The sequence below is a fragment of the Mus caroli genome, chromosome 11 (assembly GCF_900094665.2).
Source record: "Mus caroli chromosome 11, CAROLI_EIJ_v1.1, whole genome shotgun sequence".
NCBI classification, from domain to species: Eukaryota; Metazoa; Chordata; class Mammalia; order Rodentia; family Muridae; genus Mus; species Mus caroli.
Window position 1 is genome coordinate 28102528 of NC_034580.1, and position 23715 is coordinate 28126242.

Below are 23715 nucleotides of genomic sequence, written 5' to 3' on the forward strand. Positions count from 1 at the left end.
AGTAAAACCCTCTCTGCCTGTTCCTGGGAAAACTGTGCCTATTCTAAGCCTTGGAGAAAATTCCAATTCAAAATGTTCGTGTGTGATAGCTAACTAGTGTCATCTAAACTGCATTGGTGGGAACAGATGGTAGCGCCTGGCTCTAGACTGGAGTGCTTTCACTTAACTCTGACTCCAGTCACTATGGTGGCAGGGTTCCTCCCACATGTTCCCAACAAAGGTGAATTAACCTCCATCTGCACACTGGGCTAAGGGACTGAACATAGTGAATCAGGCTCACCTTCTCTGGAGAAAGCTGCCAAGGGTTATATTTAATCTGGAGCCTTTTAAAAGCTGTTTTTTGCCAGGCATGTTGTACCTGCCTTTAATCCTGGGCCTTGAGAGATAGAAAGAGGCAGATCTCAGAATTTGAGACCAGCCTGGAATACACAGCTAGTTCTAGGCCAGCCAGAGCTACTTAGTGAAACTGTAAAAAAAAAAAGTTGGTTCCCTGAGAAGGGGACTACCATGTGACCACACTGTCTCTGAGAGTTTGTGAGATTTGAACAGTAGATGAAAGAAGGGTCTGTGCTTTTCTCAGTCAGGAAATACCAAACCTCCTATTCGGATATAAAATGCCATTCATAATTTTAGTGGCAGAATGAAACCTCTAAGTAGTTTAAAATGTAATTTTTAAGTATTAAATTTCTTATAGCCTGTTTAAATATATCTATAATTATAACTTACATTTCTGAGAACTTTAACCATTTCCCTAATTCTGTTCATCATTTAGTTTGTGATTGTATCTAATTTAGATTTGGTGGTGATTGAGCTAAATTCAGAAATGCACACACAGCTTTAGCAACCAAGGATGCCCACATTTCCATGTGGAGGCTCTAGGGTATTCCAGTGCATCTCCCTCCCACCATCAGGAAGGTTGGTTCATTTGTCACATTGAATAGCAGTATCTCAAAGTCCGTCAGTTGGAAAAGTGGTTAAACCTATTATTTTTCTAAAGGAAATTTGATGGTGTCATGAATAACCTGATTATTAAAAGGTCTTGTTTGTTTCTTGAGGGTTTGTCCTAAGAGATTTGTGGGGGCTTTTGTTTTTTTTGTTTGTTTAAATTTTAAAGGAACATATACTTTGAATAACAATCCTCCAGGCATGGTGAGAAAAAACCTAGGTGCTGGAAATTGTCAATAGGTTAATAACCTAGGTGAGAAAAAAAACATGGTGCTGGTAATTGTCAATAGGTCGATGTAAGATTGGATCAATACTTGATGTGTATCATTTTAGTATGTAGGGGTTTTGTGCTTTTTTAAAAAAAAAAAATTCAACTTTTCTCTTTGTCTTTGCCATTATTTCTCTATACAGCGACAGACAGTCTCCCGCATCCTATAGGGAAGTGTGAAGTGTTCTCTCTAAAACCGGTAGTGACCACCAAACCTAAGCTCTGCTCCACCACGTACTGCAGGTCACTTAGAGGTGTGCCTCTCCAGCACTGCTGCCTTGGTCTAAAATAGGTTCACCATGGCTCAGTCGCTACTACTTGCTGTGCTGTCAAGGCAACACTGGAGTCCAACACTCAGCCAGTTGGGCCAAACTGGGGAGCTCCAGTTTCAGTGAGCCGCCCGCCTTGAGAGGAGTGACAGCCAGTGTCATCTCTGGCCTCTGCATTCACATACCCAAACAATGGGGGGGGGGGTAGTCTCATCAGGTGTGGCTGTGCTCAGCTCTCATCCCAGCACTTGGGTGGTAGAGGCAATCTGAATTGGAGGGCAGCCTGCTCTGCCTGTGGCGTTCCCAGCCAGCCAGGGCCTAAGAAGGGAGTTCCTCTCTTTAACAACACATCATCTGTTGGACTTTTTATGGCCTCTGGGTTTCTTAAAGGGCCTTCCCCATTCCAAAGGATACTAGCCTCTCATTTAGTTTTCTTTCACTACTTCACTGTTTTCTGGAGCTTATGAGTGTGAAAAGATTAGACCATGGCCCCTTTTCCTGAAGCTGCTTGATAATTTTCATCTTTTTCGTGGTGGTGGAAAGGTAGCCTTCTTAGCAAATGGGCATCACTCAGCTGGTCTGACCCTGTGCATTTTTCTTAGAAAGGGAATCCAGCTGATAGCATCTTTAGAGATGGCTAGTATCCTGTGACTGCCCTTGGGGTCTCTTGTGATAGGACCTGTTAGACTGTCATCTCTCGTTCTGTGACAGGAGCCTGGGTAACTTGTCAGAGGTTGGACACAGTTGACTTGGCCTTACTTAGTCTGAAGTGTGAGGTCTAGGATGGGGAGAACACATGAGAACCAAGCACTAGGGGAAGAGGTGACTGCTTTGCTTAGCTAATGCCCCTCAAAGTTCCTTCTAACAGACAGTGGTGTGGAAGAATCTGCCTATGGACCTGGGCTAAAACCTTTACCAGGCCAGAGAGTCTCACCCATAGTGTCCCCTGCCCCTCCCCATTGCCTGTGCTCTAGAACACTCATGTGACTAGGAACTTGTAATGCAGTCTGAAAACTACAGACTCAAAGCATTGATATACACAGCATGGAGCCCAGGACCTCACAAGTATCACACTTACTGCTGAACTGCTCTCCAAGCCCTGTGCATTCATTGCTAATTTTTTTTAAGTCACTAGTGGGGTGGGGGGAAAGCTGGAGCTGGAGAGATGGCTCAGCGGCTAAGAGCACTGACTGCTCTTCTAGAGGTCCTGAGTTCAATTCCCAGCAACCACATGGTGGCTCACAACCATCTGTAATGGGGTCCGATGCACTCTTCTGGTGTGTCTGAAGACAGCTACAGTGTACTCATATACACAAAATAAATAAATTTGATTAAAAACAACAACAACTTGGAACTCTTTATAAAACAAAAAGCTTGTTCTTGCAGAGGACCCAGGTTTGATTCCTAGCACCAGCATGGTAGTTCACAACTCTCTGTGACTCTTTTCAATGCTCTCTTTTGACCTCTGAGGGCAGCCTGCAGTCACACAGTGTGCAGTCATATATGCTTAAGCAAACACATTACTCAAGCACATGAAATATATAAATCTAAAATAAAATGCCCTATTGCAAAGCAAACTCAGATTGGTTATTTTCTTTGTATTTCTAGTCCCAACACAAACTAGATTTGTTTGACTGATTTGTTTGAATTTTAGTTTTTACATGGACTCTCATTTATAAATTATAATTCCTGACTCCCTTCTAGAACCACCGGGAGTTTTGTGCCTTGAGACAGTTCTTACTACAAAGCCCAAGATGCCCTCCTAATCAATCTATGTCTCAGCCCTTGGGTGCTGCAAACACACCATTGCCATTGGCCCATCATGAAGATGCTTAAAAAAGGAATGTTTTAAATCTTGATGGGTTGTCAAGATAGCTTAGCACTTGCCCCAAAACCTAACTAACCCTTGTAACACACAAGAAGAATCAGAACCAACTACAACTCCAACCAACACACTGAGTGCTTCCACAGAAATTTGATGTTGGGCTGGAGAGATGGCTCAGTGGTTAAGAGCACTGACTGGTCCTGAGTTCAAATCCCAGCAACTACATAATGGCTCACAACCACCCATAAGGAGATCTGATGCCCTCTTCTGGGGTGTACTTGCATAAAGATAAATAAATCCTTAAAAAAGAAAAGAAAAGAAAATCTGATTCTGATGTTCTGTTCATTAAACCTTTACAGAGCCGCCTGACTCCCATGGGAGAAAAGACAAGTTAACTACTCTCTTGCGCTCTCCCGCCTCCTCCCTCACCTCCATTCTGAGTAAAGGATATAGTGCTGTCTGCTCTGGGAGCCGTTATCCTTTACTCAAGATGCTCAAGACCATCTGGGACCTCCAAAGGCCTCTGGAGCGTTTTCCCAAAGACTCACACCTAGACCCTAAAGCTGCCCCCTGACAGACAGAAGCCATCTAGTCTCAAAGAGAACTAACACTTGTAAGTTCAGTGGTGAGGCCTTTCTGCTTGGCCAGTCTCTGGCTGTCATTTTTCACTTTGGAGTGCCAGCCTGCACAGTGCCGAGTGTCCCTGACTACCTGGCACAGACACTGTAGTAACCACAGACTGTTGTTAATGTTAGAAGGGCATAGGGACTGATGAGGTTGCTTGCAATTCCCCCAAAGCAATACCTTTATTTCTATAGAAGGGATTGAAATGACCAGTTCTACCTGGGATTTGGTTTTTCCTGGTTCCCTTCTCACTGTGGTACCATGGCAAGAAGCACCTACTGCAGGTTGCATTTATCTTATTCACAAACCTGTTAGCCAAATGCCCCATTTGTTAATGAGGCTTTACAATAAATAGCTGGATTTCATGATTCCCAGTTTGATGTGCAGATAAGGGTCTTGGGTGAGCTGTTTCTTCATACATTGGTGGCATACCAGGTTTGATTATGGTATTGAGTTTCAGGTCAGTGGTATTGGGGACCCTCAAAGTCTCTGGTTGTCTTGAAGTCAATTAGAATGTCATAAATGTTAGGTCCTAGGTAAAACAATGCTACCTGGATATCCTGCCATTATAAGGAAACTTTCTAATGCCAGGATTGATTACGTATTTGATTATGTTCTGTGCCCTTGAAAACCAATCGCAGTAGAAGTCAGTGGAACTGTTTTGTATGCCCACAATAAAATTGGACCTGAACTAACTACCCAACAACACTTCCTGTACCTGTGTATAAGCTTTTATGGTATCTGCCTTTATAAGCTTCCCCTAGGATGGACCCCAACATAAGAGAGACACCTGCATCTATTTAAAATAAGACTTCCATTTTGAGGAGGGGGGTCTAGTGAAGTTTAAGTTCCCAAGACCTCCCTGGGAACTGACATTCTTGACAAAAAGAGGTATGTATGTGGGTAGCTGACATCCTGGGTGGCAAGTTAAGAGGCTACTTCCTTTTAACTTCTGGGCTCCATAGCCATCAGGTCTCTGTGAGCACAGCCTGCTAAAAAGCAGAAAATGGTCCGATGAACAGCATGGCTGTTTGGGGCTGAAAGTGTAGCTCAGACATAGACACCCACTTTGGTAGCTGGGCATGAAAGAGCACACCTTGTAATTTTAGCACTTGAGAGTTGGAGGCAAGAGGAGCAGGAGCTTAAGGTGAGCTTCAACCATTTAGTAAGTTTGAAGCCAGCCTGAGCTACATGAGACCCAGATAAAAAAAATTTTTTAATTAAAATTAAAAAGTACTGAGTTTGCATAGAACACACCTTTAATCCAAACATTCAGGAGGAGAACCTCTGAGTCTGAGACCAGCCTGATCCCGAGTCAATGAATAAATGAAACAGACAGACAGACAGGCATGCACTTGGATGCTCTACTTCATTGTGGCCATGTTCATTTTAATTATCCGTGCTCACTCGTGTGTCACAGGATACTCCTGTGACTTATCATAGATGAATATATCTTCTTGAGATGAAGATACTTCTCTTTATCTTTCCCTTTCTCTTTCTCTCTCTCTCTCGCTGCCTCTCTGTCTTTCCTCCTTTTCTTTCTGTCTATGGATTTGTCGGTGCAGAAGATTGTGTACAGCTTAAATTCCTTGTAATTAAGCAGCTATGATTGGGTGAGGGAGAAAAATATTATAAAGTTTACGGTAATTGGTGGTAATTGTGTGGTACTCTGGGTGCTTACAAACTTAGAGGTTTAGGAATTGGGGCAGTTAGAGGCTGAGTCGGGCCCAGGAACAGTCAAGTCTGTTGCAGACCATGGGAGCAGGGTCATTTTGTCAGATTTCTGTATCAGCTACCACTGTGGTCACCTGCTTCCCATTACAAAGACAGAAGTCACCATCCTCCCATAGCCTCTTCAGAATTTTTCTCACTTGGTTCTAGCATAGAATTTCTTTCTTTCTGCTTATTCAAATCTAGAAACACTTCTCTGGCCACCATGTTATCACTACCTCCTCCAAACCTCTCTCACGGTGTGTCCACACTACATAATACAGAACTTAGCCAAGCCTTTCTCTCCCAGGCAGGGCCTGTTGGTCTCTGGCTCTTCCCAGTCCCAGCCTGTTTGCCAGGTTCATCCACATCTTTCCCACTGCTGGCACAGGCCATGGCCCTCGGCCCACAATTCCCGAATCTCCACTTACTCGGTCACCTGTGATGTCAAAGTCATGGAAAAGGTCTCGGAGTTCCTGCTTTTTAATATTGAAGAGAAATCTGTAGTTTTGGAAATTGGTCGCACCTATATTCATCTCCCCATCCAGATCAAGCAGCTCAAAGACTGGCCGGGAATGGCGGTACATGAAGTGGTCTTCCAGATGGTTCTGTTTGAGAGAAATGTGTGATAATTTTGGTGCTACCTTTAAGAGGTTACACCAAGGTTTGTTTTATTTAGCCACAAGACATTTCCTAGAGAGCTTAGAGCAAAAGGCAAACTCGCAAACCTGAGGAAAGAGCTGCGTGAAGAGAGACAAGGCTCAAGAGAAACTTGGAAGTGATCAATTATGCTTAATTAACAACCCAAGCTGCCACGAAGCATCGGCCATCTCTCGAAGCCTTGACCTTGTTACTTGGGCAAGGTCCCTGTGCTCAAGGAGCACAACCTAGTGTCTCTTGGCAAGGTGAAACACAGAGAACACACCTCTTCCTTTTCTTTCAGCCTCCGCATTAAAGTCTCTGAGCCAGGGGTGAGTGAGGCACTTGGGAATGCTTTGAAACCTGTTGGAGGACAGGCAGGCCAAGAAAGGTGGACAGGGGCAATGTTTTCCTTACAAGGTGAGACAGGACGGAGGGCTGAAGATTGAGTGGCCACTGCAGAGAGAAGCTGGGAAGGTGCTGGAGTGTCCAGGAACCAAAATGGTGTTCCTTCCACTTCACCATGTAATGATAAGAAGGTATCCCACTGTGTTTCCCCCTCAGTATCTCCTTTACCAAGGAAGCCAGCAGCTCAGCCCCCTCTCACCTGCCCCAGGCCTGCTGTGGTACTCACCTGATGTGCCAGCAGTATGCAAACCAACACATAGAACTGGTCAAAACCAATCTCTCCTACAGCTGTCCAGTCCAGGAGGTCAAATATCATCCCGATCTGTGTCTTGTTCAGGTTAGTCACGTGTTGGAGGAAATGAAAGAACAGCACATCTGGGGAAGGAGAGGAGAACGAGATGGAGTGCTTTAGAACAGTCCTAAAAATTAAAGCAGGAGCCACATAAGACAGCAGTTGTGCAGGGAGTTCGCTGCCAGGAAGCATGACAGTGGTTTGTTTCTGGCTTTATGCTGAACCTTCCACAACTCCACAAGCCTTAAGTTGCCTTTGCTGTGGAAAAGCAGTGTGCCAAAGTCTGGAAGCTGTGTGACGGTTGACTTACATGCCCAGACAACATAGGGCTGGCCAGTGCTCAGTCACCGATGGCAGGCAAGGTGCTGATGAGTGACAGAGCGCTCTTTGCTAGAGGAGAGAAGGCTTCATTCTTACTCTGCTAAAGACGTTGACACTTGGGGGTGGGGAGATGGCTCTGCCAGGAAAGACATTTGTCATGCAAGCCTGGTGACCAGAGTTTGATTCTCAGAACCCTCATAAAAGTGTAAAGGAAAAAACGAACTCCCCAAAGTTGTCCTCTGACCTTCCCATGCACACACACATCCTGCACATACAGACATGGACACAAAATAAGTTTTAAAGATGCTAATGTTTACCTCAGTCTTTCCCCGTTGTTCTTTTAATCAGAATGGGAAAGTCAGAAAACATGAGAAATGCTCTCCTATGAGTCCCTAGAGTGTTTGTGCTTCCTCAGAGCAAAGGCTTCTGGCCATGGAGGGAGGGAGCCTTCCTGTGCTTTAAGCAAGCCCTGAGAACCTGATGAGGACGGCTGTAGCACACCCCATTGTAAGCCCATCAAGCTGCTTAAGGGACTTGTCAAGCTACAGTCCCTGCTTCAGGAGGTATAACATGGGACAGAGTCCACGCTGCTCTGAGCTCTGGTGTGATGTAGCTGCTGCTGTTGGTCTATGGGTCTCAGTGACAGAGAGTCAGCCTAGTGGACTGTACACTACTAAAATAAAGCTGCCTCTTTTGTGTATTATTAGTTAACACATACTCAACCAGATACATAGCCGAGGAAAGAACTGTAACTTACAGAACAGGATTTTTCCTTTCTTTTCTTTTCATTTGCTTTTTGTTGTTGTTGTTGTTGTTTTCGAGACAGGGTTTCTCTGTGTAGCCCTGGCTGTCCTGGAACTCACTCTGTAGACCAGGCTGGCCTCGAACTCAGAAATCCACCTGCCTCTGCCTCCCAAGTGCTGGGATTAAAGGCGTGTGCCACCACTGCCTGGCTTTGGGATTTTCAAATGTGACTTTCTGTGTGGTTTCTCCTCTATCCATTAGTTTTGTAGTTGATACAGAGTCTTATTGACTGGAGCTCACTAAGCAAAGACTCAGCTGGCCTCAACTGTGTGGCTATCCCGCCCACCTTCCCCTCGCATCTTCATTACCAAGGTTATCTGGAGACCTGGGTGCAGTGGCTCCTGCCAAAAACTCTCAGCACCCAGAAGGCTGAGGCAGAAGGATTGCCATCAGCGCAAGCCCAACTCTAATGGCTTATAGAGTCAGACCCTACCCTTTTCTGGCCTCCATGGGTATGAGGCATAAAAGTGGTATACAGACATACATGCAGCCAAACATGCACATAAAAACAAAACAACACAACAACAACAAAATAACCAAAAGCTACCTCTGGGCTCGCTGAGTATGTAAGACAGGAACGTCATCTCTGTCATTTGGAATCTCAGCTGGAAGCAGGCAGGAGCACAGTGAGTCTATGGTCACAATGTCCTGTGTGGTCCACCAGTTGTGAACACTCAGCAGCATACTGTATACACACAGGTGGCAGGGTGCTCCTGGAGACATGTCCTGGGGGACTCGTACCTATGGACTCAGTGCTGTTTTGCAGTAAGATGACTCTGGACACCCAGATCCTCAATGCCTAAAGCTGCTTTCCCAGGAAGCAAAACCGTAAAGCTGTGCTGTCTCTCGCTGACTCAGGTCACTGTCCCTACCCTTGGTGATCAGACAGCAGGCGTGGACCTTCTGGATATCGTGTCATCGGGGAATTAGGTGGTTACTAGGGAGATGAGACTCTGTTCCACAAATGCCCTGAGGAGACAGTGTGGCTCAGTTTTCTGAGGGATAGCTTGGTGCCTGAAACTGCCTTTCTCTGGGCCAGGAAAGAGTGGTCTCCCATCCCGTGCCAATCTGTACACACAGAGGAAAGCAGGCTCAACACTTGTGAGGAAAAGGTGTCTTCCATTCAAGTTTCTTCCATTCTTTTCATTACTGGGGCCTGGGTCAAAGCTGTCTACTGCTGAGCTACAGCCTCTCCCTGGTTACTGACTGAATGGACTCAAAACTCTTTACAGAGGGTGTGGGTGTGGTGGCAAACACCTTTAACCTCAGCATTTAGATGGATCTCTGTGAGTTCCAAGCTAGGCAAGGCTACATAGTGAGACCTGTCTCACAAAAAGAAAGAAAGAAAGAAAGAAAGAAAGAAAGAAAGAAAGAAAGAAAGAAAGAAAGAAAGAAAGAAAGAAAGAAAGAAAAGAAAAGAAAAGAAAAGAAAAGAAAAGAAAAGAAAAGAAAAGAAAAGAAAAGAAAGAGGAGAAAAGAGAAGAGAAGAAAGAGAAGAGAAGACAAGAGAAGAGAAGACAAGAGAAGAGAAGACAAGAGAAGAAGAGAGAGAAAAGGAGAATCTCATGGATGTTCTTTGCTCTTTCTTCACTGTGACACTTTCCTCCATGAGGTGACAGTGGTGGTTGCATTGGTCTAGAAATCTTATTTAAACCAAGACTCAGAAAGAACCCAGGGTGTTTTGAGTCTGGCCTTCTGTTAGTTTATGGACTCAGTTACAGAGCTGATGGGCAGTATTTTGGGGAACTCCCAAGTAGCACAGATGAATTTGGTTAAAATCAGTGGATCTCAAACAAACAAACCAAAACGACATGAATGTGGAAAAGGACCCTCGGAGGAGGAGGGAGATGACAGGTGGGAGAGACACGAGAAGGTAGAAGAAATCGGGCCTCAAGGAGGAGATGACATGCTCATTGAATCACCAAGGAACTGTGGGTAGAGCCCCAGCCTGACCCCACAGCCTGAGGTAATCCTCTGCACTGAACTGCCATCGGTCTCCTTCTGCAGTTTCTCTCTGAGCTTCCTCCACAAGATGAAATAAAAGTTAAGGAGATGGTTCCGGGCTCAGTGCGGGGTGGGTGGGAGGCAGGGGTGGGGGTAGGGAGCAGGGGTGTGGTGGGGGACTGACCATTCAAGGTGTTCCTGTGGTGCACATCCAGAAGATGAAAGTACTCCATCAAGGCTTTCACGTTTCTCAAAGACAGTAAGCAGTAGATTTTGTCCATGTAAAGGTACCACAGAAAAGACCCCTGAGTCAGTTTCATGGCGGCAGCTTTCAGCCGGAGGCTCTGGCAACCTGATACAGAATGGAGAATTCTGCCTCAGAACTAGAATGTTGGACAGGGTCCCCAAGATGACCTGGCAGAACTGGAGGGGACAATAAGAGTGAATGGAATGGCTTGTCACCACTCTCCAGCTTCACTGTGGGTCTTTCCTGACTTCTTATGGCATTTTTCTCTTCCTCTAAAGCAGCCATTCTAATCACAGGATGCCCAGACAAGAAGGATCCACTTGAGCTGAGTGCTAGCCACAGCAGCTTGGGGAGCCATGCTAAACGGTGTGCTCATTAGGAAGAAAAATGGAGACTCAGGTGCACAGAAAGATCCTCAAACAAGTATACTAATACAGAGTCAAAGAGAATAAACACATGTTATATAAATGTTAAAATTATATAATATCCATATATATAGCAGTATGTTTGTTCCCTACATTTCATTATATATGTATATTGAGAGAAAGATATTGTCCCACAATCAATATCCTGGCCCACCTGGAACTCACTATGTAGACCAGGCTGGGCTTGAACTCACAGAGATTCGCTTGCCTCTGCCTCCCCAGTGCTGGGACTAAAGGCATTTGCAACTATGCTCGGCTCAAGAAGGACTTTTATTTTTAAAAGATTTTATTTATTGTATTTATATGAGCACACTGTAGCTGTCTTCAGACACAACCAGAAAAGGGCATGGGATCCCATTATAGATGGTTGTGAACTACCATGTGGTTGCTGGAAATTAAACTCGGGACTTCTGGAAGAGCACTCAGTGCTCTGAAGAACATTCAGTGCTCTTGAGCATTGAGCCATTTCTCCAGCCCTCAAGAAGGAATTTTTCAAAAGGCCAAAGTGTAGTGAGCCAGAAGTCAAAGCAGAATGCCTGCTTAACACTATCAGCATTTCCCTGTGTTTTTTTCATAGTGGATGGTTTCAGGCCTGTCCAGAGGCAAACTGGTTAGTAGCTCAAGCTTCTTGTGCATCAGTCACTCAGGTCAACAGTGACCAGTTCAGACCAGTCCCTGCTCATGGACATTCATTCCACCCATCAGGGTTCCTGGGTCATTTGGCAGCAAGTTTCAAACAAAACAGCCTCTGTGCATATGTTTAAGTGCATATTCTAAAAAGCATGAGTCTTCACTGTTATCACCCCACACTGCAGGTAGTCATCTCTAACACCCTAAAAACCACATCAGCATTCAGTGTCCATAACTGTTTCTGAGAATTCTGAAGAGCACTGGCATGGTAGAATATGCCTTGAATCCCAGCACTCAGGAAGCAGAGGCAGGAGGATCCTTGTGAGTTCAAGGCCAACCTGATCTACAGGTTGATTTCCAGGGACAGCCAGGAATCCTGTTCTTGAATCCTACACAGAGAATCCTGTTCTTGAAAACAACAACAACAAGCCAGGTGGTGGTGGCTCATGCCTTTAATCCCAGCATTTTGGAGGCAGAGGCAGGCGGATTTCTGAGTTCGAGGCCAGCCTGGTCTACAAAGTGAGTTCCAGGACAGCCAGGGTTATACAGAGAAACCCTGTCTCAAAAAGAAAACAACAAAAATGGGGGGAAAAAAGACCGACATCTAAAGAGCTGACTGACTACTTCAATCAGGACCCCAGATCTGTGTATCATTTATTATGTTTCATAAACCATTTCATGTCTCAAACTTGTAGGTTTCTTTTTCTTATACTTTGTGTTTTAAAACTTTATTGGTTGTGGTGTGTATGTGTATATACACAGGTGTGTGCACCACGGTTGTGGGCCTTCTCCAGCTCACAACACTCCTTTTGTATATGGTTATCTGTGTGCATACATATGCACACAGATGTACACATATGTGTGCATACACACTGTTCTATCTAACCTTATAAATCATGGGGCCCTCTGATGTTATTACTGATTGGTTAAAACACCAGACAACACCCTGAACTTATGACTTGTGTGTGCCAAGAGTGAAGTCGTCTTGTGAGACAGATCCTTTGACCTTAGGCTTGGTGAAGAATGGAAAGTCATTTGTAGGAAAGTGTGGCAGGAGGTCAGAAAGGATTTCAGTCGATTCTCAGCAGCTCTGAGCTTCGCTCAGGTAGAGGAAGGGGACAGGGAGCCATTGAATGAAGGGCAACAAAGTGACGAATTTTGAGGTCAGATGTCCTCAACTCCATCATTTCCATACGTCAGCTTTATTCATAATAACCAAATGGATAAATCCCAACCCCAGCTGTCTGTCCCTCAATGGTTGATGGACAATGCATTAATGTAGAATATGGGCGAGACACGGATTCATTCAACATGATGAATATCAGAAATGTGTTGAGTTAAAAGAAGCTAAACACAAGCCACTGTGTGGTTCGTGGCTGAGCACTTGCCCAGCATGAGCTAGGGTCTGGCATTAATCTCCAGCACTGGAAAGATAAATTTGAAAGGAGAGGGAATGGGAGTTGCCTGGAGAGGCAATGGAGGTTCTCTATCCTGACTGTGGGACAACCCAGTCCTGGCAAAACTCCCTAACAGTGAATCTTAAGGGAGAACATTCCTGCTGATAGAAATGAAACCTCAAAGAACTTGATTCTGTTCTTTTGAGACAGGCTTTCACTATGTAACTCTGGCTGGTCTGGAAGTTGATATATAGGGCAGGTTGGCCTTGAACTCAGAGAGTCACTTGCCTCCTGTTCCTGAATGCTGGGATCAAAGATGTGTACCACCATGCCTGCCCTAAATTGATTTTTTTTCCCCCTTAAGTGTTTTTGCTTGCATGTATTTCTGTGCACTACCCTCATGCAGTGCCTTGGAAGGTCAGAAGAGGGCTTCAGGTCACATGAAACTGGAGTGACAGATGACTGTGCACTGCCACCTGGGTACTGGGAATTGAATCTTCCTCTAGAAGAGCAACCATTGAGGAGACATCACTCCAGCACTTTAAGTTGATTTTTGGGGGGGGGGGGTTCGAGACCGGGTTTCTCTGTATAGCCCTGGCTGTCCTGGAACTCACTTTGTAGACCAGGCTGGCCTCCAACTCTGAAATCCACCTGCCTCTGCCTCCTGAGTGCTGGGATCAAAGGCGTGAGCCACTATCGCCAGGCGGGGGTAAAATTTTTTTAAGTTAAAAACTTTGGCTCACCTGGGGGGTGTAGTTCCATCACAGAGCAAGTTTCCTCTGTACAAGAGCCTGGGCTCAACCCTCAGTAGCAGGGAAACACCATACTCATGTAAACATAAAAGCAGCCCGGATCACATCAATAGTACACAAAGATAACATGTTTAAAAAGTGAGATGACTCAGCAGAGCCTGGAGGTCTGAGTTAATAATCCTGAGTTAATCCTGAGGACCCGCACGGTGGGAGGAGTGAACCAACTTCTGTAAGTGGTCCTCAGACCTCAACATGTGAACCCATGCACTGGAAAACACACGCACACACGCACACACACACACACACACACACAAAGAAATAAACAATAAAATTCCTAGATGCAAAAAGACAGGAAATCTATTGTTTTTTAATGGCCAAGGAAAGAACAGAATGGAAGGAAGATGCTGTAGGGCCCCAATTTGACCTTTAATTCCCAGCCTTAGGGAGGCAGAGGCAGGAGTTCTGTGAGGCCAGCCTCAAGTAACAGGACAGCCAGGACTACATAGAGTGACCCTGTCTCAAACAAAACACCGCCCCCCTTCCACTCCCGCCAAATCCAACAACACAAAAAAAGTGGTCAGCATCTCGAAGACACTGAAAGGCTGTAATAAAACCGCAAACTTAGACTCTTTCATTGAGATAAACACATCAAAGGCACTATTTATCGATCTTACTCTTTTTTGTTGTTGGTGGTGGTTGTTTTTGTTGTTGTTTTTTCGAGGCAGGGTTCTCTGTGTAGCCTTGGCTGTCCTGGAACGCACTATGTAGACCAGGCTAGCCTCGAACTCAGAAATCCGCCTGCCTCTGCCTCGCAAATGCTGGGATTAAAGGCATGTGCCACCACGCCCGGCTCGATTTTACTAATTTCTATTTTAAGTTGTTCCAGAAAGTAGAGTGGGGGTAGGGCACAGCCCTTCATTCACTAGATTACTGTGAGGCTCTGTAGCCAGAGACAGTTGAGGAAAGAAACCCTGATTTAACGTAAGTTTCAAAGCAGCTTTGGTTCTTTTGAGCCTCCTTTTGACTCCAGCTACATAAGTTACACGCCCCCCACCCAAACACCTTACAAAACAAAAGTCACTCGTGATTTGGGGAAGTTTCCGGAGTTGTGGAACTGTCCCTTTACGCCCCCCACCCCATCCCCTGCCACCGAGACCCAGCATTTTCACCACCCGAGTGAGATTCCTCATGGCTCTTTCCAGTCAGTCCCCGTGTCTGGGAGCAGCGCCACAGCGTTGCCTTTTCTGGACCGGTCATAAAAATGCAGTCATACCTCGTGCGATCTTTGGGTCTGGCTTCTTTCATGTAGCATGACATTTTTAACGGACCTTTCCATTTTTATCCTTACTTTGTTTTCTTTTGGAACTCCTGGAAATGGTTAGCGCATTCTGACCTTCTGTCCACCTGGTATAGCTGCACAGACTTCAGCAGGTCCCGCTCAACCGAATGACAGATGTACACTTTGCCTGGTCCACAGGCTGACTCAACGAGAACAGTTTTGCATGACATTTCCTTCTTTTAATTATAAAATTTCCCCGCACTCATTCTGTGGTGGAAACAATTGGAACTGGAGCAACCTTTATTCCGGGCGTCCTTAGCACACACACCCCTCTCCGCGCCTAATATTCACTCTCCAGCCGGCTTTCCGAATGGGGAACAGCATTTGGCGCTTGCGCGCGACTCAAGGGATATTTTCGAAGAGTCCGGACGAAGGGGACCAACAATTTAAACGCTTTCTGGAGTTGAGTGCCCGAGTGTGAGACACTCTTGTTCAGGTTGGGAGGGTCTCCGTCATAGACTCTGCAGCTGCCCAGCCCCCAGCACAATCACTAGAACCCTCGTTCTGATACCAAGGAAAGACACTGTGCAATATGCAGGACGCCCGCAGCCAAGGTAGAGAGGGATGAGGACCAGGATATAGGAGCACCATTCCAGAGATGACTCCGCTTTTATCTCTAATGGGGCTTTTTAATTCGTAAAATAACTAGAAAGTTTTACTTAATAAGGAATATATTTGCTAACCTACCATGAAGCCCAAAGGTCCTAAAGGGACTCTCGTTTCTTGTCCAGAGTCCTGGCCGTTTGTGGCTGGCGGAGGCGGGGAAAGTCCGGATTGGGGGGCGCGTAGCCGCGGGGCTCTGCTTTCTGCGGGGCTCAGAGGCAGCACGAGACCTGCCTAGGAAGTGTGGCGAAAGCCACCTGGGACCGCGTGAACTTTGAGGCAAAGAGCACCGAGGACTGGGGTGAGCCCCGGGGCGAGGGGTGCGGGCATCTCGCGCGGGAAGCTGGCGAACCAAGCCTTTGCGGGAGAGTTCTGTGCGCTGATGCACCCACTCGGCACCGACGGCGGTTGAGAGACACCAGCTGAACCCCGGAGGTTTGGGGTTCCGGGAGGCGCAGCGGGCCCAGGGGCCGGCCACCCGGCGGACTACAGTCTCCAGAGTGCCCCGCGGCGCGGGCGGAGCCGCGAGCTCCCGCAGCCAATTGAGGGGTCTCGGGGCGCCGCAGAGCAGGTGGAGCCGGCGGGGACAGGCGCGCGCGCGGGTGCCGGGCGTCCTGCAGGCGGGTCTAGGAGGGGGCGGGGCGGGGCGGACGAGCCGCGGTTCCGGCAGCTCCCTGTGGCCGCTGGCGCACTCGGCGGGTGCTGGGCTGCGAGGAGGGCGGCTCTCCGAAGCCGCGGGTCCTGTCGTCGCGCTCCTCATCCAGCATGGCTTTCGCCAATTTCCGCCGCATCTTGCGGTTATCCACCTTCGAGAAGAGAAAGTCCCGTGAATATGAGCACGTCCGCCGAGACCTGGACCCCAACGACGTATGGGAGATCGTGGGCGAGCTGGGAGACGGCGCCTTCGGCAAAGTCTACAAGGTGAGGGTTCCAATTGCTGAGCCTACCAGGTCCTGCGAGCCCCTGACCCCCACTCCCACCCCCGCAGAGCTGCTTCTGAGCACTTCCTGTGTGCCCTGTACAGGGTACAAAGGGACGTTTGTAGGATCGAGGCATCCCAGGGGGCTACCCGAGGCATCCCCAGGATCACAATGATAGGGACACATCTTTTAAAGAGGGACTATACCGATGTTGTGGGAATATTCAGACTCTGGGCTGTGCCTGCAAGGGTTGGGAGTTGAGGACACTTCTGAAGATGAGCCCACGATCTGTACTGGGGAGGTCAGAAGGGCCCTGGAGTGAGTGAGGACAGGCTTGGGATTAGAAGGCTCAACGGAAAGCGAGGACAGGGTCCTGTGACTGCAGCTGCAGGGCACAGATTTGGCTTCTAGTCGCCTGAGTCACCAGAGGCTCCCTGTCTGCAGTTACCTCTCCCCTGGAGGAAGACAGGCTGAGGAGGAGTGGGTGGGGCATAGATGATTCCATATAGACACGTGTGCAGACGGACAGCTCCTGGGGTTTGGTCCTCTGAGCCAATTCTGAATGCCTGGGTTGTTGTTCAAAGTACCTAACTCATCTCGCCTCCACCCTTTCTCATTTCCTCCTCCTCAACATCCCCTCCCCGCCCCCGCCCCCGCCCCCGCCCCCCACCCCCGGGCTTCCCCAACCACTCAGTTATGTAGCCTTGTTGCTCAGGCTGGTCTCCCAGATCTACTCCAGTCTCTGGAGTAGCTTGGACTGTAGGTTTGGCCACTACAGCATAGCATCCCCTACTTTTATTGGGAGACTCCCATAGTTCAGCTGTCTTAGCTGCCCTCCTAAGCCATATGTTATTGTCCTTGGGGCTTCTGTAGTTAGAGGCCTCACCGACCCTTTCAGGATGTTGGACCCCAGAAAGGGCTTTTCCAGCTCCCCAAGTCGGGCCTTGCTCCCTTTGACTTGAAATTGATGTGCTAGTTGGTCTGCTTCTCGCCCCAGAAGTGTGCTCCCTAGGAAAGATGCAATAGCATCATTGGGAAGCTTGTTAGAAACTAAGACTCTCAGCTGGGCGTGGTGGTGCACACCTTCAATTCCAGCAGAGGCAGGCAGATCTGAGTCTGAGGCTAGCCTAATCTACAGAGTGAGTCCAGGACAGCCAGGGCCACACAGAGAAACCCTGACTCAGGGTAACACAAACAGAAAACCAAAGCAAACAGAAAGAAGCTAAGACTCGGGCCCCACTCAGCACTCAGATTACAGTGCTCCAGCAGCTTGGAGCAGTGGCAGTTTGGAGGCCAGTCAGACCCTTGGAGACCTCCTCTCTGAGTTGTACTTCCTGTGGGAGGGCTGAGGAACCCCCACTAGGGCAAAGTTCCCCATTGGGAGAGTCAAGCAGAGGTCACCTGGCATTCCAACTGAATGGAACACTTTGGCTGAGGGGTTTGTCCATATTTGAGGGCTACCAGGCCAGTCTACCCTTTCATCGGTCCTCCAGGCCTTGCTCCTCTTCTGCATTCTAGCGATGTCAGGAAATGGTCCCCAGCCTCTCTCTCACTCAGCTCTCTCTGATGCTGCCTGCTCCCGCAGAGGTGCCTTGACTGCCGTGAGAGCCCCCAGCCTGACTCACCGTCTCTAATGTTCAGCCATTTTTCCGTGCATGCCCTTGGCTCTCCATGTTTTCTTTCTTTTTTTTTTTCCTCTGTTAGGGACTTTGAGTCACCTTCTTGTGTACCTACTATGTGATGCTCTCAATTGTCACTTCAGATCCTTCTCCATTGTTTACAAGTTTCCTGTAAAGCCTCCTGCTAGACTGCAGGACTTCATCTGTCTCTAGTTTGCCCTCCGTCCCCAAATGCCCTGTTCTGGATTTCTGTGGTTCATTTTTATTTAAACTTTAGTGCAGAACTTTGCTTTCTAAAGGGCAAGAGTCTCCATTGTCTTTCCTGCTTGCTGGGTAAAACTCTGCTCTCCGGTCACCCACTCTTTTGTTGGTTCCTGGACAGTCTGTCAGGGTTGGTGATGGGTTGCACAGACAAAGATGGCCCCCTGCGGGCTGGAGAGATGGCTCAGCAGTTAGAGCACTGACTGCTCTTCCAACGTCCTGAGTTCAAATCCCAGCAACCACATGGTGGCTCACAACCATCTGTAATGAGATCTGACTCCCTCTTCTGGAGTGACTGAAGACAGTTACAGTGTACTTACATATAAAAAACAAAAACAAAAAACCCAGCTGGCCCCCTGAGAATATAAAGGAGCAGAGACACCTCTGTTGGCACAGTGCTGTGTCTTGGATGCAGCTCATTCCTTGGGTGTTTGTGGTGATGCTCGCATTGTGTGTGTAGAAATGTGACGTGTGGTGGCTTGAGATGCCTGAGGAGGATGGCAGGTGACTCTCACTGTTAGGTAACTACTAGGAGGTGCTCTCTAGTGTTATTTTAGAACACATTTGAACATTTTAAAGTTTCCCACAGAGCTTCCTGCTAGGCTGGCCGGAGCTCAACTGTCTTTAGTTTGCCCTCTCTTGACTAAGTATCTTTTCATTTTGTGTTTAAGGGCTTTGTTTTGCTTGTTTTTGTTGAGATTGGATTTTCTGTGTGGTCTTGGCCGTCCTAGAACTCACTCTGTAGAGGGGGCTGGCCTTGAACTCAGATATCTGCCTACCTTTTCCGAGTGCTGGGATTAAAGGCGTGTGCCGCCACCACCTGACAAGCTTTGGTTTTGTTTTTTGGTATTTCTGTGCCGGTAAGTGTGCAGGTGCCCACGCACACTTTAGAGGTTGGGTTGGGTTTCTTCGTTAATCACTCTCCACGGCATTTTTTGAGACAGGGTCTCTACTGAGCCTGGAGCTCACAGATTGAACTAACTACCTGGTCTGAGAGCCCCAAGGATCTTCCTGGCTCTGCCTCCTGGACTTTGGGATTACAGGCTTTGTACTGCCACGCCTGGTACTGGGATCTGAACTCAGGCTTTTTCTTGTGAGGCAAGCTCTTATTAATGGAGTCATCTTCCCAGCTATTCATTATGTGGTGTTTTTGTTCAACATGGCTGTGGAAACAACAGGTTAATACCATACATATGTGATCTATGCCTAAGCACACTGTGGAGCCCAGGCTGTTTATGATTATGTGAGCACATGCTAAATCTCTCCAGCCCGAAGAATCACTGATGACGCATTTGTCAGATGTGCCCGCATTATTGAGTGACATATGTCTGTGTTGTCACCTTGACCTTCTTCTCAGGTGTTATGCGTTTTAACCGAAGTTCATTCCTGCAGTCCTCAGCCCTTCTGGAGGACTTCCATAGGCTTTTTTCTTTTTTTAAACTAAAACCTCTCAAGTCAAAGGCCATGACCTCTAGCTACTGTCTGGTTCATTGGCCTGGATTTTCTGTGTAATCTTGACTGTCCTGGAAGTCTGTAGAGGAGGCTGACCTCACACTCAGATACTCGCCTGCCTCTGCCTCCTGAGTGCTGGGATTAGAGGAGTGCACCCGCCCTCCACGCCTCCCCTCTGCTTTCTGACAAGTCTTTCTTTGTCTGTCTGCCTGAGCCTGAAGAGAAGGGGGCTGATTTAGTCCAGCCATCCTCACTCCATTCTTGTGTGATGCAAAGTTGGTTCTGAAAGAAAATCATTTCTGGTTCATTACTCGAATTCAAAATGAGGCTCATGGGTGACATGTTTTCAGAGTTCTTGTCGTGAGCAGTCGTTTCTGTGAGGTGTGGCAGAGGGGAAGTGTTTAGTTCTACAGTGGAAGGCACTGTCCTCAGCACTGTCTGGTGCAGAGGGGGAGGCGATGACTTTGCTTTCTGGGGATCGCTTTGGCGCTCTAGGCTTTTAAAGGGTTAATTAAAATGGTGGTTTGGGGAGGTAAAATGACTAAAAAAAAAAAGTCGCTGTCAGTTGTTAGCTTACTATGTTTATATTCTTCAGTGCTGAATCCAAACACTGTGGACACTAGGGAAACTTCTCGCCACGAATCTGTATCCCCAGCCTGGGCTTCTTTCTGTGTCTGTTCCTGGTTGTTTGAAAGAGGGTCTTTCTGTGTTCCCCAGGCTGACCTCAAGCACCTGGCCTTAAGCAATCTTCCTTCCTTCGTCCCCTATGTGGCTGGTGATACAGGCACAGGCCGTTGGCCTTGGCTTTTTTTTTTTTCATTTTATTTTTTAAACTACTAACAAATCCAATCACACACCTTTAATCTCAGCACTTGGGAGGTGGAGCAGGTGGATTTATGAGGCCAGCCTGGCATATAGAGTGAGTTCCAGGATAGCCAGGACTACACGGAGAAGCCCTGTCTGGAAACAAAACAAAACAAAACAAAACAACTAACCAAATAAATATAAATAAATAGATAGAATTGATCAATTCTTATCCTGTCAGGGACTACAGCTGTTGCTTTATTCTGTAAGACACGACCTCAGAAGCACAGATCTGTGCAGGCTGACCTTGTGTGGGTAGGAAATCCATCATATGGCAGTAAGCAAGGACATAGGTAGAGAATAGTGTGGGGCTGGTAGCCTGCCGTCTGTCCCTCCATGTGTTTGGGGCGTCCTCATGTGTTTTTTGCAACCCCTTGGATTTGCTCTGACCAGCTGTCATCCACCATTTTTCTGCCTTGCACATAAGTCAAAGTGACTTTAGCTCCCTGGCATGCCAAGGACCTTGCAAAGAAACAACACTTACAACAAAGTTAGCCCTGTAGCAGAGCTGACCAGAAGGTGATTTAAAAAATACAATGAGATTCATTTATGGAAGGCCTTTTGCTGCCTTCTCTTGCCAGCAGTCAACCTCAGAGTCCTTGTGGATCCCCAGGGAGTGGGGGACTTTGGCAGCTGTGTCCAGACTTCAGGTGGCCCCATGTCTGCTGGCTTTGGAAGCCAGGCTGGCAGTGCTGGGGGGCCTCCATCACACCAGGCCAGCCCCATCCACCCTCCAGTGTTGCAAAATGTGGGTTTCCGCCTGTCTCCCCTGGGGCTGTCCAAGGCCTCCAGTATCCTCCTCCTCTTCTTCCTCCTCCTCCTCCCCTACTGGTCCCTTCTATTCCTATTCCGGAAAGGGATCTGCCCCTAGGCAGTAACCTTGTTTCCTCTCAGCCCAGTATTTTTAAACTCCAGTCCAAGCTATTGTGAGCAGTTCCTCACTCATCAGAAAGGCTCCCGATGTCCCTTAAGGGCACCTGGCAAGGTTCAGCTTCTGCAGCTGGCTTTGGTCAACTCCTGACACACTGGGCACTTCTCAGCAATCTCAAAGTAGGCCTGGGTAGGAATGGGTGTGACTAGATGGCAGGAGGGCTGATGCTCACCCAACCCCCATCTCTTGAGGTCACCTAGATGAGGAAGAAAGCCCCAGGGCCATCCGAGGGTACCCTAGGGCAGCCACTATGAAGGACAGTAGGATCTATGTTCCATTGTGACCCCATTTGCTTGTTAAGCCAGTGGCTTCCTCTTAGCTGAGGCTGTACCTTTGAGGGGGTGTCTACAGTGCAGGGAGGCGTCCACAGAGAGGCGTGGCTTTGCTTCTAGTCCCCTCCCAAGCAGTCCCAGGATCGATCATTTATGATTGTTGACACTCTGAGTTCTGCTCTGAGAAGGTCTTAGCTTGCCACTGTCACTTATCTGGGACAAAGCAGAAAGACTTGCAGCTCAGCTGTGGCACCTGGGCTTCCAGCCTGGGCACTGTTGATTGACATGGGTGTCAGGGCCAATCTTCATTGGGTCAACAGAACACTGTTTTGGCCTCAGAGGGAACAAGCAATCCTGGGACCAAATATGAATGCTGGTGCCCAGGACACAGACCCAGGTTGATCCGTGCTCATCGAGGAAGCGCTCACATGAGATTTTATTATTGGTCACAGAGCAAAATAAGTTATAATCAGTGTGTCGATGGGGCCATGGGTAGGTAGGTGGGTCACAGCCAAGTAGGGAGACTCTGTTGTAGGCTTTCAGAAGCTTTCTGAGATGTTCCTGGCTTTCAGGTTGCTGAGATCTGGCAGTCAGTTAAGAATCATTTTAAGGTTTTGGTAGTTGCAGGGATATTTGGTTTAGACACAGGGATAGACAGTAGAGAGTTCTCAAAGGGACTGAAAATAACCCAAGGTAATTTGTCTTTTGTCTGCAACATTTTAATTCTCCCTAATCTTCAAGTTTAGTCCTTTGGCCTTGTAGAATTGCTAACACAAACACAGCTTGCCCCTCCCTCTTACTCCCCCCACCCCTCTCCTGGAGCTTCAGTTTGCAGTTGTGGGCCTGCCTTATGCCTTGTAGATGTTCTCAACATCCCGGCTTGTGTTGTCTCCTCCAGATGTCAGAAGCCGCCCCCCACCCCCACCCCAAATTGCGGCTGCCAAGACTGTCCTGAACGCTGTCACATGCTCTGGGGTGTGAGGGGGAGGCAGAGTCCTCCAGTTAAATAGATGAGCGTATCTGTAATATAGTTCCACTGGCTGTAAAGTAGCCTCTACCGTCCATGGGAATTGGTCCTAGGACTCCTTCCGACACCGGCACCTGAGCAAGCTTAATTTTGTCACATAAAGTGGGAATATTATCGGCACAGTGTCCCGTCCACTCTCTGTCATCTCTGGATAACTTCTAACGCCATGACACTGAAGTCCTGTGTAAGTCTGCATGGCATCCCTGGAATATAAGACCAGAGAAAAGCCTGCATCTGTTCAGTACAAATGCAGTTTGTTTGTTTGTTTGTTTGTTTGTTTGTTTTTTAAATGTGTTTAACCCAGAGTTGGACGTAGAAGCCACAGGTTTGGGAGGGCTCACTGCATCTGCCACCCCCATGTGCTACATGAGAAAAGACTTAAACCTCACTGTCAGAGAGGTGAGAGTTCAAATCTTGGCTGCCCCACTTAACAGTGGTGCCATGGGAGAGGTGAGTGGCTTGCCTCTGAGCTTCAGTTTTTGAGTGGAACTTATAAGATAGCCACCCTCAGAACTGTCATGCAAGTTAGCCTCCTGCACCACAGGGCAGCGGGGGTGGGTGGGGTGGGGGGGGATGAGGGGTGAGGATGGGGAGGGTAAGGGGGGATTGGCATGGCGTGTCTGAGCAGCTGCTTGAAGGACAGTAGTGTCCAGCAGTCACTGTTGACTGGGTGCTGCCTGTCAAGAGAGCTTGGACAGAGACCACAGAGCTATGTGAATGGGAAGCTGCCTGTGGGCCGGGCAGCCAGATGGTGAGCAGAAGGCAGAGGGAACGAATCTGGACTGGTGAGTGGCAGGTAGACCCAGGTTGACCACAGCCAGCTTTTGAACTTGTTGCCCTGAGGTTGGGTTTGTGTGGCCAACCCCCCCAACCCCCAGGGCTAAATCTGAAGCTACTTGACCAGGGATGGCATTTGAAACCAGGAAA

General features: G+C 47.7%; 2 protein-coding genes across 2 annotated transcripts in view; one reads left to right on the forward strand and one right to left on the reverse strand.

The window, feature by feature from the left end:
* Positions 1–5302: 5302 nt before the first annotated feature.
* Efcab9 (EF-hand calcium binding domain 9) lies at positions 5303–15906 on the reverse strand. The gene is made up of 5 exons (XM_021177693.2): positions 15527–15906; positions 10234–10401; positions 6915–7063; positions 6073–6249; positions 5303–5534 (listed from the first exon to the last, which is right to left on the reverse strand). Exons 2-5 carry the CDS (start codon positions 10367–10369, stop codon positions 5346–5348), a joined length of 651 nt encoding a protein of 216 aa, XP_021033352.1. The 5' UTR covers positions 10370–10401; positions 15527–15906; the 3' UTR covers positions 5303–5345.
* A 208-nt stretch (positions 15907–16114) lies between these two features.
* The window catches only part of Stk10 (serine/threonine kinase 10), a 93096-nt gene continuing 85495 nt past the window's right edge, over positions 16115–23715 (forward strand). Inside the window, exon 1 of the mRNA XM_021176958.2 lies at positions 16115–16363. Coding sequence (XP_021032617.1) covers positions 16208–16363 — 156 coding nt within the window. The 5' untranslated portion in view covers positions 16115–16207. The remainder of the gene's footprint in view (positions 16364–23715) is intronic.